Raw genomic sequence first — 13,766 nt, 5'->3', positions numbered from 1 at the left:
ACCTGTGTGTTGAGGTACCGGCTGGTCGATATTTGAGTGTTTTGTTGTTGAAGATTATCTGGTTGTCCAGTTAACTTTGAAGACGCGCCACAAAATAACTGTATGGTAATATACATGCTTTGCATAAAAAATGAGAAATAACAAGTATCTCGTTACAAATTGACAGCGACATATATAAGGCCAAGACAATGTGTTTAGTATAGTATAATGTAGAAGAATGCCCAGTAGTTGATGTATTAAGGTGATGTATTAAGGTGACCACACTTTATTTCTATAGGGTACGATAGTTACTATTCTTTTTAAAACTGACTGAATAGGTTTGTAGATGAATTTATGAAAACACATTAATTCAGAGAGTGCCTAAATTGTCCACCTGTAATCTTCTAGAATAGCTGTATTATACCAGTATTATCAAAATGACTTGCACGAAGTTTATATAAGAGGAAAAATAGGTCACTAGATTTTGGTGGGTCTTTAACCAGAGTAAACTTTGAGAATTTAAAAACATTCCTCCTTGTTGCCTAGTTTATTCAGGTTGTCTATGTTTCCATGTATGTATGTATAAAGTTTATTCATAAATGCCTACACTGCTGTATGGTTTTATTTTCGGAGGCTGCATCTGTTCCTGGTAGTGGTTATATTCCTATTAGATCTTTGACCTTGCTTTTACATTTGCCCTGTATCTTTTAAACACGATGAGATTTCAGACAGTATAACCCTACAACATGAATTAAGTTTATGTATGTTTTTCCAGACGTACAAAAGGACAAAGATACAATAAGAATAGCCGCGTTTCAAGGAAACTAAAAGCTACAGCAGTTTATGTATATACGCGTGTAAGTGCTAACACAACACAGAGGTCGCGCTTAACTATTTGAAAAGATCAGAAGTATTTTAGAACTTGTAAAATGTGCAAAAGTCGTGAAAAGCGGAATTAAGAGCTTTCCTTGTCGATAAGACAAAAAGCAATTCATGAAGCCGAAACTGGCGAAATGTTTAATATCAGTTATGTTTATTTGAACTTCTATTGAAATGGTGGCTTTCGATCTTTTTTTATGGATTTTGTACAATATACTGCAACAATTCACCACTCGGTCTATGCCCGATTATCACCAGCAAATCTCACTGAAAACGAGTGAGCACCACTGCCGAATTAATTGCTTTAATAATGCCATGTATGCAAGTACCCTTGAAAACTGACTTCATGAGCTCTCATGGTAACAAAATAAAACCGAGACATGAAAATTTGATTAAAAATTTTCATTTTTATCTAAATAACGGATAGGAAAAACACCATAAACTTTTATACAATATTTGACAGGTGACTATTTAAACAAAAGGAGACATTATTTACCATCAAAGATGGGGATCTTTTAAGTATATTCTGCTCAATATATGACATAGTTTATTTGCAATAATTTCGTCCAAATAAAATATGATGCCTTTTTAATAACTAAAAGCCACAATATCCGAAACAAAGGTTGCATTGTGTAAATGAGATTGCATTTTTAGAACGCAGTATCTTATTTCATATTCAATTTTAGACCTTTTTTGGCTAAAGGAAGAACAACCTTATTGCTTTGTAAGAACTATTTAATTATTTGCCATTGACAATTCAAGCATAAAATACACACATAACATAAAAACATCCATAAATCAAGTATGAAAATGCTGTTTAATGTACCTTGTCAATACGAGCACATAAGGCCTAAAAAAAATCTTTGTTTCCGGTAACATGCTAAAAAAAATAGGGTAGGTAGGTCGGATTTTTTTTGCGGGTTGGGGGGATTTTTTTTAATTAAGTGAGACTTTTCGGAAATTATTTTTGTGTTTATTTTTGTAAAGAATTAATATAGATAACGGGGCCATGCATTTAGAGCATCAGTAAGTTGATTTCTAACATCACTAACCATGTTTAAAGCATAAAAAATGCAGTTTTGCAACTTTTTGTTAAAAGGTTGACCAAAAAATTCTCTAAGGCCATAAAAACAATTAGGGTCGGGCCAAAAATTTAAGGTAGGTCGGAATACCGGAAACAAACAATATTTTTTTTACGCCTTAATTGATACAAAATATTTTTCTTAAGAAGAAACTTCTGCTCGGGGTAATTTTAAACTTTTAGATGAGACCTAGATTGACAGTAACACAGCTAGCTTGCCAAAAGAAACATTTTAAAAGAATTTAAAGTTCAGTTATTGAAAAGGGAATGTTATTGGTATTATCTGATGAATATGTCACGCATGACATCACTTGACTTCTTGTGGAAGCATTACATGACAAGCTTAATGCTCTTTAATCCTCATTAACAAAACATGATTAGAGTGACCGATACGGCCATATCGATCAATTTGACAACAACAAGAGAAGCGTTCGAGAGTCGCCCCAAAACACAGTGTGGGTCTGGATCTGGATCTGGATGTGTACGCTACAGATACTGTTCGACATAACACATCTGTAGAGGGATTAGGGTGGTATGAATGTTAATCCCGGTGCAAGGGCTGTTTGAACCCCGAGACAGTGTCTGTGCGCCCATTATTGTCACTGTAATTCCAGCCAACACTTGTTTTCAGAAAGAACCTATTTTTGCGAAGTTCGACTTCAAGCTCCAATGGTACTTTTGCCACTGACTGTTCCAAGGCGGAACCCCTCTGCGTTCCTTTATTTTTGTTCTCGTTTGTTCGCTTTGTGTGTACGCGCGCGCGTATGCATCCACGTGCTTGAGTTTTGGTTTTGTTTTGTTACGACGTTGTTTGCTATATTTATGTCCTCATCCGAGTGAACTCGTGTACTTGCGGGTTTTCCTATTGGTATCGTTTTGGGAAATACATTTGATTTTGACATTTTTAAATGTTAACCTGAAATTTTATAAAGATATTATGATGTCAATATTGGAACTTCTGTTTTCTTTAGTTGCCTGAATACTATTTAAAGACACATCTGACAGTTTACTTTATGTATATAGGCAAAGAATTTTCTACGTACAGAATTTCTTTAAACTTTGCCGGTGTACTGACTGAGAATAAAGTTTAAAACGGAAATTTATATTGAAAACCACAGGTACCGGTGCTTGATCTTGAATTATCTGCCCTTGAAAATAGATTTTTCAGTATTTTCCGACTTTCAAGAGCAGACAATTCATGACCAAGGCTGGATACCTATGATTCGCTTTATTTTATATTTCTGCTTTTGATTTGATTTTCTGTCAGTAAACACAGTTTAAAGAAGAAATTTTGTCGGTAAGAAAATTTTGCACCATGTCAATATAGACACTGTGGCAAATGTCATTGATAATGAACATGACAAAATGATACCTCACAGTCCTGGTCTTTCCTAAGTACCGAATTTCTTTAAACTTTGTATACTGAATGTAAATGATGACTGAAACAGAGTTATAAATTAAAATGCATTATCTGCCCTTTAAAATTGGATTTTTTAGTATTTTCTGATTGTCAAGGCAGATAATTCAAGATTAAGCGCAGTACCATGATTTAATACATATTTCGTTTTAAAATGATTCGCATCAGGACACAAGGTAAAGAAATTCAGCGTAGAGATTTTCCATAATAGTATAGGAAACGTACGAGATGTTGCCTTCAAATATACATTCAACGAATCAATTTTAGTTTAAGTGTCAATTCATAGCAGAATTTTTCGTAGTATAATATATACGTTTAACTTTCGAATGCGGTTAAGATATGTAAATAACAATATATTAAATTTATACTCTTAAGCTTTGCATACTAACAATCGGAACATTCGTACGTATTTGAAAACGAAAAGTAAATAGGTAAATAGTGTATATCTTATTTGTAGTGCATATTGCCTGTCGTGTACATTAGGTTAGTCACATGCGAGTTACGTGATATGAGCTGCTTGTTTACCTACCTGGAAGTTATATTTCAAAGAATTATGAAGTTAGTAGTAATAAATTTTCATAAGCAAAATCATATATTATCTTATAACCAGACAACGTGCTGTGGTGTCGGGTGTATTTTGAGTAACTAGTTCCTTCATGCTTCCATATTTCTGCAAAACGTTGTATCCGTTAAAGTATCTACTGTTCAAATGTTATATTAAGCATAGTATTATAATGATTAATATGCGATCGTAATATGACATATTTTTACAGTTGCAGACGTATAAATCACTGACTTCGGATCACGTTGCCCCCCCCCCTCCCCGCAAATCACACTTAACACGCCTACCCCAACGATGTTGTAGAGTAAATGTCTTCATGTGAAAAATCATCCGCTAGCTACGGAAAGGTGTCCGTCCATACTTGAAACCATTCTCAGTCTGGCATATCCTTACTAAAAGCTTTTTTTATTATTATCATTATTATATATTCATTAAATAGAACATTGAATTGCTAATAAAAATTATCTGATTTAATAAATACCCCTTGTTTTGCCTGATATCTAAATTTTTCTGACCGCCACGAACACTGCTGTTTTGAATTATCTCCGTACCCCTTTATTCATTTCTACCTGTGGATGTCTACCTACGGGCTTCAGAGTACTATATCATGTAAATGTTATGATTGTTCATATCTCACAATATAATAAGTTTAAATGAAAATTATAGACTATTATAGCGAACGTTGTAGATTTTCATTGTTACAACAAACCATAATTCAATATGAAACCTAGTGGCGTGTAAAATTTTAAATGACTGAATATTTAAGTAGAGAATTTAGGCACACAAACAACTATATATTTGGTTTGAAATATAAACAGAAATATAACTATGTTGATTCGAAATACTTCATATCTAATTACTTTTGTGTAATATAAACTAAGCTGTAATTTTCTTTTTTCTTTTTCTTTTTCGTTACAATTTAGCATGTCTAGTCAGTATACGACATTTCTAAATTGTGTTTATCGCTTGAAAGAAAAAACAACAACAAAAAACACTTAGTTGATGTCGCAAATACTCAAACTTTCAAAAATTAACTGCTTTATCATTTTGCTTAAGTATATCTTGCCGTCATCTGTGATACCCAAATTGACTGAATGGGGAAATATAGATAAGAAATATGCAGTGCAAACAGAAAAATGTCATGCATATGACATGAGAAATCCTTGCTCGAGATCAGATTGCAGGTTGCATTGCATTTATAATTCTATAAATATACTTTAATCGATTTTATTTAATTCCAGATCGATCATCTTGCCCAAGGGGATAGTGTCTTTCTTTAGGTTTAAATTCATGTTAAATTTCTTTATTCAAAAACTTAACAACCCACTCGACCATAATGCCTGCTCATCAACTAACATAAAATGAAAATAAATCAAACATCATTTTGTTGTAGACCACAGATTTATCATACAATTTTCCGCGATTTCAATGAAATAAGCGACACAAATCAAATTATATCTTCGTAGAATTTCAAGTGAGGCTAACTAAACCTCGGAATACCACCGAGCAATCATCAAATGTACAATCCTACTAGAAAATATCCAATTTATTACAAATACACAATTTATTGTATCATTCAAATAACTACATGAAAATTATTACTTTTTTCAATCAAGAATGTATCGTCTACATGGGTATTGGTAAACTGGTGAAAACGAAATACTTTGCTTGAGTTTGAGTAAGTACTTTTATTATGTGTATGACAAAGTTTAAAGTTTGTTCGTTTGCGTTCAAATACCACAGCTTGCAGCCTAGGACCGCTTTTCAACTGTATTTTATTTGTTCCGTCAAGTGTTAACTTACTGACAATTATCATGTGATTGAAAACTTTCTTCTCTATCGTAAATTGAAAAATGGAAATCAGTAGCTGAAAAAATATACAGAAAGGTATTTTCATTAAGGTCATATTGGTATTTTTGTGGAAATGTTCTAAAGAGGATGTTGTAGACAGATTAATGTTTTCTTAAAATTGATATCATAGATACACTGCAATGACTAACGAGAAAGAAGAAAAAGAAAAAGAAGCTCTTACCGAGCCCGACCATGTTCATGGTCTTCCAGACGATCGAGATGATTTCAGTGATTTAGATACAGGCTGGGCGTGGATGGTATTGCTAGCAAGTTTTGGAACATTCTTTCTGATTGGAAATTCCATGTATGCAGTTGGAATAATTCATTCGTCTTTGTTGGATAGATATGGCGAGAAAGTGACACTGACGTCTTGGGCGGGAGCATTGCACACTGCACTGATGTCCTTAGGAGGTAATACGTCTTTTAAATAGAAATGAACATGCCTAATAGAACTAAAAGGATTACTAAGTGAGCCATCTGATCTAGTCATGCAATGACGGGAAGATTATTAGGCAATGTTTTTTCACCAGTGTGTAGTTAAGGCTGGTTATTTTTTCTCTTTAAATTTCTTTGTGGATGTATTTTTGACATGTTAGATGAAAACATGAAAGAGAAGATAGTATCTCAATGTTAGTACCAGTAATAATACTGTGATTCTGTAGCAAGGACACTTTGGCGGAATCTCTCTTTGAAAATACATGAATCCTACTTTTCTCTTCGTTTTATGTCAGTTTTAACTTTTAAGATAATTAGTCTAAATGAGGTTTAGATATTTAATCTAAAGTGAGTCTATCACTGTCTGGCTATACATTGTATGTGATACCACTGACAGCATGGTAGGGTTTATATAGAATAAATAGGGAACATTGTATTTGTTGTATTATAGCTCCTGACATTTATAGATCAGCAAATTTGTGTAAGTTACTTGTCAAATATGCGTTATGTACACACTTATACGATTCAGGTCTGTAGAATGAAATATCGTTTAATAATACTAAATTCATTTATTCTATCTAAGGGATGAATTATTATATGTAACTCCTATGTAACTCCAATGATGACTTGAAGAGTCAACATAATTCATTGCTACTGATTTGTTACCTAACTCCCTGTGTTGAAGCTAATGGCTAATGGCTCACTCTAGCAGTTAAAGCAATCAACTTTTGCTACGTGAGTATATTGTTTTCGAAAACATAAACTTTCTTCATCATGACAACACATCCTGAGACATTAATACATTCGTCATAGATGTTTTGATATTTAGCATGCTTAACTTGTATGACATTCCCCTTTCCTTTACATTTATGCTTGGAACAGGTCCGCTGTCGACGGTAGTAATCGACCGGTTTAGTTGCAGGACTGCAATCACTGCTTCTGGAATGTTCTTTGTTGTTGGCTACCTAGGAACAGCATTTGCAGAGACCATCGAGACGGCAATATTTACTTGTGGCATACTAGCAGGCAGGTTTTTATGCTTTTAACTATGATAAAATCGTAGTTCTTGGCCTTTCATCAACGTTTAAAGTCCTAAATTTAGACTTTGAAATATTAAGATTACTTTTTGCCCTATATTTGTAAAACTTGTATGGAATTTAGGTTTCAGCATAATAAATGTACTACCAAGGGCTTTACGGTATTAAATTTGAATTGTTTGAGGTTTTTAAGTCTAAATTTCAGACTTGATGAATATGGGCACTGCTTGTTTTGCAGAAGTATTATAAAAATGTAAATTATCACTGTCTTGTGTGATATTTCACAGTGAGAGTTCCAACTTAAGGTTAAGTGTCGTGTGGTTAATTAAGTGGTTTGAATACCAATATTATGTCAGAAGGTAGTTACCGTTTAATATAACACTGTGCAATTGTAAGAATATGTATACTATTTTGTTGCAGTAAGAACAGATTTTCTGTTGTAGCAATAAACTGAGAGAATAACCTGTATATTTTCTATAATGCCAACTGTATATCCCCAACGTGTCATGGAAACATTTCTTACTCTATCCCCATCTTGTATGTAATTGAAATGTACTTGTTGTTAGATTTCTGCTATATCTTTCCAGTACAGTTTCTATCTGTGGCGAGCTTACTTTGCGATATATTGCTCTGGCTGTGTTAATCTACCATTACCCTTCAAGTGTTAAAGCAGGATTAATGTTTTGTCATATTCCAACTACTTCCATGTTTTCCATATTGCCTTCTAAAATAATATATGTATAAGGTGCAATAAACTCTTATACTTAAAACAGTTACCGATGAATCAAATTTCAATTCTTAAAATTCTTTTTGCCATAAATAGAAGTGCATATTTTACATATTATCCTCAATCTATCTGTTAGGTTTTATGCAAGAATACATAGCATAACTTAAAAGTTATCAATGGATTCACATTCTGTAACTTAGACGCACACTAAATGTCATTTCTAGTGACACCTCTGTATAGGTGACCAATAAATACCAAATACGATAATGAATACCGGCATTTTTTCAGGTACGGGTGCCGCGCTTGGCTACACAGCTGCCATGGTTGCTGTCGGGTTTAACTTCAGGAGGAGACGAAATTTAGCACTTGGTATTGCAGTATCAGGTGTCGGAGCAGGATTGTTCGTTTTAGCGCCATTAATGCAGTTGTCACGTGAATTTTACGGACCAATGGGATTCTTTATCATTCTGGCGGCAATGACGGCTAATATAGTAACATTTGGCCAGTTGTGTTTTCCAAGTAAGTTGGAATTACATACGCAAAGGAGAAGAAAACTAGATTCATTTCGATCAACTGACAGTCAGAACTGTTTCACTTCATTTAAACCATATCTAAATGTTGTCACCAATAAGGGGATGGTTTGTTTATTTTTCTCCATGTTCTTTTATTGCCTTGGTACTTATCTAGTGTATCTACATCTACCTACTTTCATTGTTACAAAGGGTTTTACTGCAGTACAAGCGTCATTTCTGGTATCACTATCTGGAATATTATCTTTATTTGGTCGCTTGTTGACCGGCATGGTTGCAAACCTTAATCGAATCAACGACACTGTTTTGTATTCCGGATCAATGGGTATAGTAGGAATAGCTTCATTTATTTATCCATTCACGGCGAATTATTTCACTGGTCATGTGATATATACAGTTCTACTTGGACTTTTCTTTGGTAGTTGCTATGTTTCAATAACTGCCGTGAGCCTAAAATTCGTAGAAATAAGCTATGTTGCAGCTGCTATTGGACTTCAGTTCTGCTTTGGAGGTATTGGTGCTATCGTCGGACCTGTATGTGCAGGTAAGAAGCCACTCTACTTCTACAGATAACGGTAGTCGTAAAACTGTAGCAATGATTTCGGATTTGTAAAATAATTTCCAATTATTTCTATTTCTGCTCTGCTGTTTGAATTCATGTTAATTAAAACAATGTTTTAAACATCTTTTAAGTTGAAATGATATTCCCGCATAACGTTTGCTTTTTCACGATCTGGTCAGTCAGTAGATGTTTTGCGGAGAATTTTTAACGTTTATCTTAAACAAAGCCACATATGTGATAAACTGAGCTTAAATGGGAACTTTTAGCTTATAATCTTTTTTAGACATGCAAATCTAAAAGGTCATTCAGATTTTGACTTTTAATTTTAGTTATCGCTCAGCAAACAATTAAACCAGCTTGCTGGTTAGCAAGATTGCGATTTTGACCTGAAAGCTAAATGATATCCATCTTTCTTTTCGATCGTGTCCAGGTTCATTCAAATTCCAAGGTAGATTACATTTAACAACTGTGCAATAAATTCAATGTGGAAAGACAATTATGTATAATCTTCTATACAAGTTTGCCAGTCAAACAGTTAAATCTAACTTAGCATTTTAATTTTCTTTTTTCCTCGAATGATCATATGCTTGATCCATTCCATTTTGCATGTTTGATGCATATATACACAAATGTTAAGTTCTTCTTATCACATGTTAGCTTTTTCTGCTGAACCTTGGCAATCTCTTCTATCTATAAACAAAATCACTTTTGCCGGTCAACATCAAAATGTTATACTAAAATTATGCAAGGCCTTTATTGCACTTTCGTGACGTCCAGCATGTGATAAAGACGATTATTAACATTACTCATATTAAAGATTTCAGAAACCTTTACACTTTAATACTTTTTAGGTATTGTAGTAGACGCAGGTGGGACATATGAACTATCATTAATTGTTGCAGGTTTGTGTTTTCATTTATTTTAATTAATTCTATTTCCACTTCGTAGAAGCCTTTGCAGTGGTTGCACTATATTAATAACTTTGTATAAATGGATACCTATATATTGGTTATGAAGGATATAATACGCATAGAGGACCTATAATATTATGTCAAAAAGTCTGTATTAGACACATCTAGACTGGAAGCAAAGGCAGAATTGTATGGAGGGCCAATACCATCCTGCTAACAAGTCTGTATAAGAGATACCTATATTGGAAGCTCCTTTTCTTTACAGAAAAACTTGTGTATGTAGGGCAAATAGTAACATGTTGACATCTGTATTGGAGACAATGACCATTTTAAAAGTTACTTTAGTGTGATGTGCTTTTACTTTTCAGCTGTTTGTATTGTACTAGGAATGACGTTTAGTGCGGTCACCATGTGCTGTAAAGAAACGAATAACGATGCGATATTACACATAGAGGAAACAATAGAAATTCCAGAGAAACACCCAAATAACAGTGCAACATTACATGAAGAAGACAAGGGAAGCTTCTTAAAACACTGTCAGAATGGTAGCGGAATAGATGTAAAAATTTCGGAGTAAATAGTGGATTTCTTCACAACACTTACACTGCCTGCTCGATTTTTTTTATATAATAATTGTATAATTTGCGGCTGTAATTGTTTATTGATAATTAGAATATAGTTTACAGTTCATTTCCCGTTTAAAAATATTTATACAACGCCATTGGGTAAATTTCTTTCAATAGCTATTTTTACATTATCCATGTTGACACCATCACCGCCCCCTAACCCACCATCACCTCCACCCCCGAAAAAAAGAAGAAAAATCACACACAAAACACACACACACGCACTCCTTCTTAGTCCTCGGTTAAACAAACTTCATCTACCTACCTTTGCTGTTTTGCAATATCTATGCAATACATGGTTAGCCAGCAGCTAATATCAAGAAAGATCTACGAAGTATATATGCCGTCGAGCAGTTACGCAAAAAAAATCATTCAGAAAGAGTCTCTTTTGGATGATCTATTGCAAGAGCTTGTTCTTAGCTTGCCAGTTCATATGCAATTGCTCAAACAGTAAGTAAGGTGAAAAAGCCTCTATGGGATTCGATTTATATTAAAGCTTTATTTGAATATTACATGATAATATCTATGAAAAGATCCTTTTGAAGCACAGAACACAACCAAGCAATATAATAGCAGACTCGGTTTGACTGAGTCAGTTCATGAGAGGTAATAAAATGTGCACCCCACCACCACCTAGGCCCCCTAGCAAAGTAAAAATAAGATAGTATCTACTGGACCAGCCTTAAAATATTCTTTTTCCGCTACCCATTAAAGGCTGGGTAGGCAAGTAGGAAAAATAGTTTCCACTTGAACAGTTCCAGTATAAAGCAATGTGATATGTGATATATAAAATCTGTCTTTACTATGTGCTAATATATAATGGTACAAAGTTTCAGTCATAAACACATGTACAATACATATTTTGTCTGTTTAAATTGCATGCAACATTTCAGACATTTTAAAAATAAATTGTTCTTAAATTTGCAAAATATTTTGGGCAGGGGCAATTTCTTGTGTATGAAGCGGGAGGGGAAACAAACATTATTTTGATCTAGGCCTTGTCTACTTTTAGTCTGAACATATATTTCTTAATTTTTGGAATATAACAGAACTATATTTAAGATTATATTATTGATACCTTCGAAGGTATTTTTCTAATTGAAAGATGGAACAAATTGTTGAGAAATAAATCTATATTTCTCGTACTTTAGAAATAATAACACGGCTGTCTTTCACACTATTTGTAACAGCTCACAGACCATTTCAAAGGGAATGTGATACCAGAATCGAAACATGATTTCAAAGAAACATGGTTGCAAAGATTATAGATACTCATAATTATCAATAATGGTATCAGGTTTTGTGACGGAGTATCCGCCACAGTGCTAACTAAAACCCGACTTAAAAAAATCAACCATTGCCTAACAAATTAGTACAAAAAGTAGTTCTACCTCCTTCATCCAACAGTCTTTTTGCCTTATCACATAGTAATACAAACCTAGCAGACAAGTTAAACATGTTGTGTATATAGGTCGTTTAACAAAAACATTTATATAAAAAGTTCCGATCATGTTGATAGATATGTAAAATGTTCACCGTGATTTTCACAATACATTTCGAACAGCCCGCAGAGCTAGAGGATCACTGAGTACCCAAAACAATGAGGTTTTTTTGGACGTATGCCGCCGGCAAATTGAAACTCCATCGGCAATGTAAAATGTACTTTTTGTATTGAACAAACAGCAGCAACATACTGACTTGGTTCAATGCGTTTTCAAGATCTCCTGAACGTTGTGAATTACAGCAATAAGAAAGATTCGAGCCCTACTATGGTGGCTGATTTCTGCCATGTCGTGTGTTCGTGCCGGCGGGGCGAAATGTCGAAGTAACGAAAACACGAAAGGTCGAAATAATGCTTATTTGTCGTGTGTTCGCCTTTCGACTTTCGAGGCGAATACACGAAGTAACGAAACATTGAAGGCGAAATAACGAAATTTTAGAGGCGAAAACACAATTTTTGTATTAATCACTTTTCGTATGGGCGGTATAAAAACTTCGTTATTCCCCCTTCAATGTTTCGTTACTTCGTGTATTCGCCTCGGAAGGCGAACGGCGATCACACGAAAATTGAACTGTTTTCGACCTTTCGTTACTTCGACCCGCTGACACGAACACACGACAAATGTTTCGTGTAGGGCCCTGCCTAATACACATAATAATGGCGCAAATTGGGGCGTAATATTATTTAAATTTTAAAATACCAGAACCGAATACTTGAAGAGTGACATGTTTTATTGATATATAACATTTTCTATCAAAAATTTGAGAAGATTTTTTGTATAAATGGTAAAAACATTATCTAGATAGCATTCAAAGTTCAGGGCGGGGCGTAATGATAGCCTCGTAAGACTGACAGAAGCTTAATGTATGTACAAATTTAATACTAGTGATAAGATATCTACACAATGACATCGTTTATGGAATATAAATCACTATCTTTCGTTTTAGGACAAATATTATTTTGTAAATGGTAAAACACATTATTTAGATAGCATATTCATTTCAGCACCATATGTGTAATTGTTATGCGCATGCCTACCGGAAGGCGAATACACGAAAGGACGAAATTGCACATTTGTCGTGTGTTCGTGTCGGCGGGTCGAAGTAACGAAAGGTCGAAAGGTCGAAAACTGCTTCTTTCTCGTGTGTTCGCCTTTCGACTTTCGAGGCGAATACACGAAGACACGACAAAAGAAGGGCGACTACACGAAGTTTTGATACCCGCCGTCACGAAAGATGATTAATATAAAAGTTCGTGTGTTCGCCTCTGAAATTTCGTTATTTCGCCTTCAATGTTTCGTTTCTTCGTGTATTCGTCTCGAAAGTCGAAAGGCGAACACACGACAAATAAGCAGTTTTCGACCTTTCGTGTGTTCGTGTCTTCGATATTTCGACCCGCCGATTCGAACAAATATGCATTATTTCGACCTTTCGTGTTTTCGTTACTTCGATATTTCGCCTTGCCGACATGAACACACGAAATGGTAGAAATCAGCCATCATACAGTTCCTTACACCTGAAAAAGGAACAAAATTCGATTTGAACAGTTTTGACCGTTCTTCGTCGGCACATTATGCATTAAATACGACATCCGATTTCGTAGTTGTCTCATAATGTCCCCGACGATGACCTAAGTTGACCAAATCATGGATCGCGTCTAAAGTGCAGA

The 13,766-nt window shown here is 34.4% G+C and overlaps 1 protein-coding gene across 2 annotated transcripts; it reads left to right on the top strand.

The window, feature by feature from the left end:
• The first annotated feature begins 4,271 nt into the window (after window positions 1–4,271).
• On the top strand, window positions 4,272–10,661 carry LOC123546556 (monocarboxylate transporter 9-like). 2 transcript variants are annotated; one of them, XM_053550889.1, is made up of 6 exons: window positions 4,272–5,596; window positions 5,900–6,180; window positions 7,087–7,230; window positions 8,257–9,042; window positions 9,912–9,962; window positions 10,340–10,661. In XM_053550889.1, exons 2-6 carry the CDS (start codon window positions 5,910–5,912, stop codon window positions 10,546–10,548), a joined length of 1,461 nt encoding a protein of 486 aa, XP_053406864.1. In that variant the 5' UTR covers window positions 4,272–5,596; window positions 5,900–5,909; the 3' UTR covers window positions 10,549–10,661. The 2 variants fall into 2 exon arrangements, with proteins under 2 accessions (XP_053406864.1, XP_053406865.1); XM_053550890.1 differs by having other exon boundaries at window positions 4,273–5,596; window positions 8,257–8,487.
• Window positions 10,662–13,766: the final 3,105 nt, after the last annotated feature.

The sequence above is a fragment of the Mercenaria mercenaria genome, chromosome 9 (genome assembly GCF_021730395.1).
Source record: "Mercenaria mercenaria strain notata chromosome 9, MADL_Memer_1, whole genome shotgun sequence".
NCBI classification, from domain to species: Eukaryota; Metazoa; Mollusca; class Bivalvia; order Venerida; family Veneridae; genus Mercenaria; species Mercenaria mercenaria.
The sequence above is the reverse complement of the archived record's forward strand: the minus strand, read 5'-3'. Positions and strand labels throughout refer to the sequence as shown.

What these genes read in the sequence shown, in the direction of transcription:
- LOC123546556 (XM_053550889.1), top strand. Translation starts at nt 5,910, where the DNA reads ATGACTAACGAGAAAGAAGAAAAAGAAAAAGAAGCTCTTACCGAGCCC. An exon ending in TGCACTGATGTCCTTAGGAG is followed by an intron (nt 6,181 to 7,086) that starts GTAATACGTCTT and finishes TGCTTGGAACAG; the next exon opens with GTCCGCTGTCGACGGTAGTA. An exon ending in ACTATCATTAATTGTTGCAG is followed by an intron (nt 9,963 to 10,339) that starts GTTTGTGTTTTC and finishes TTTACTTTTCAG; the next exon opens with CTGTTTGTATTGTACTAGGA.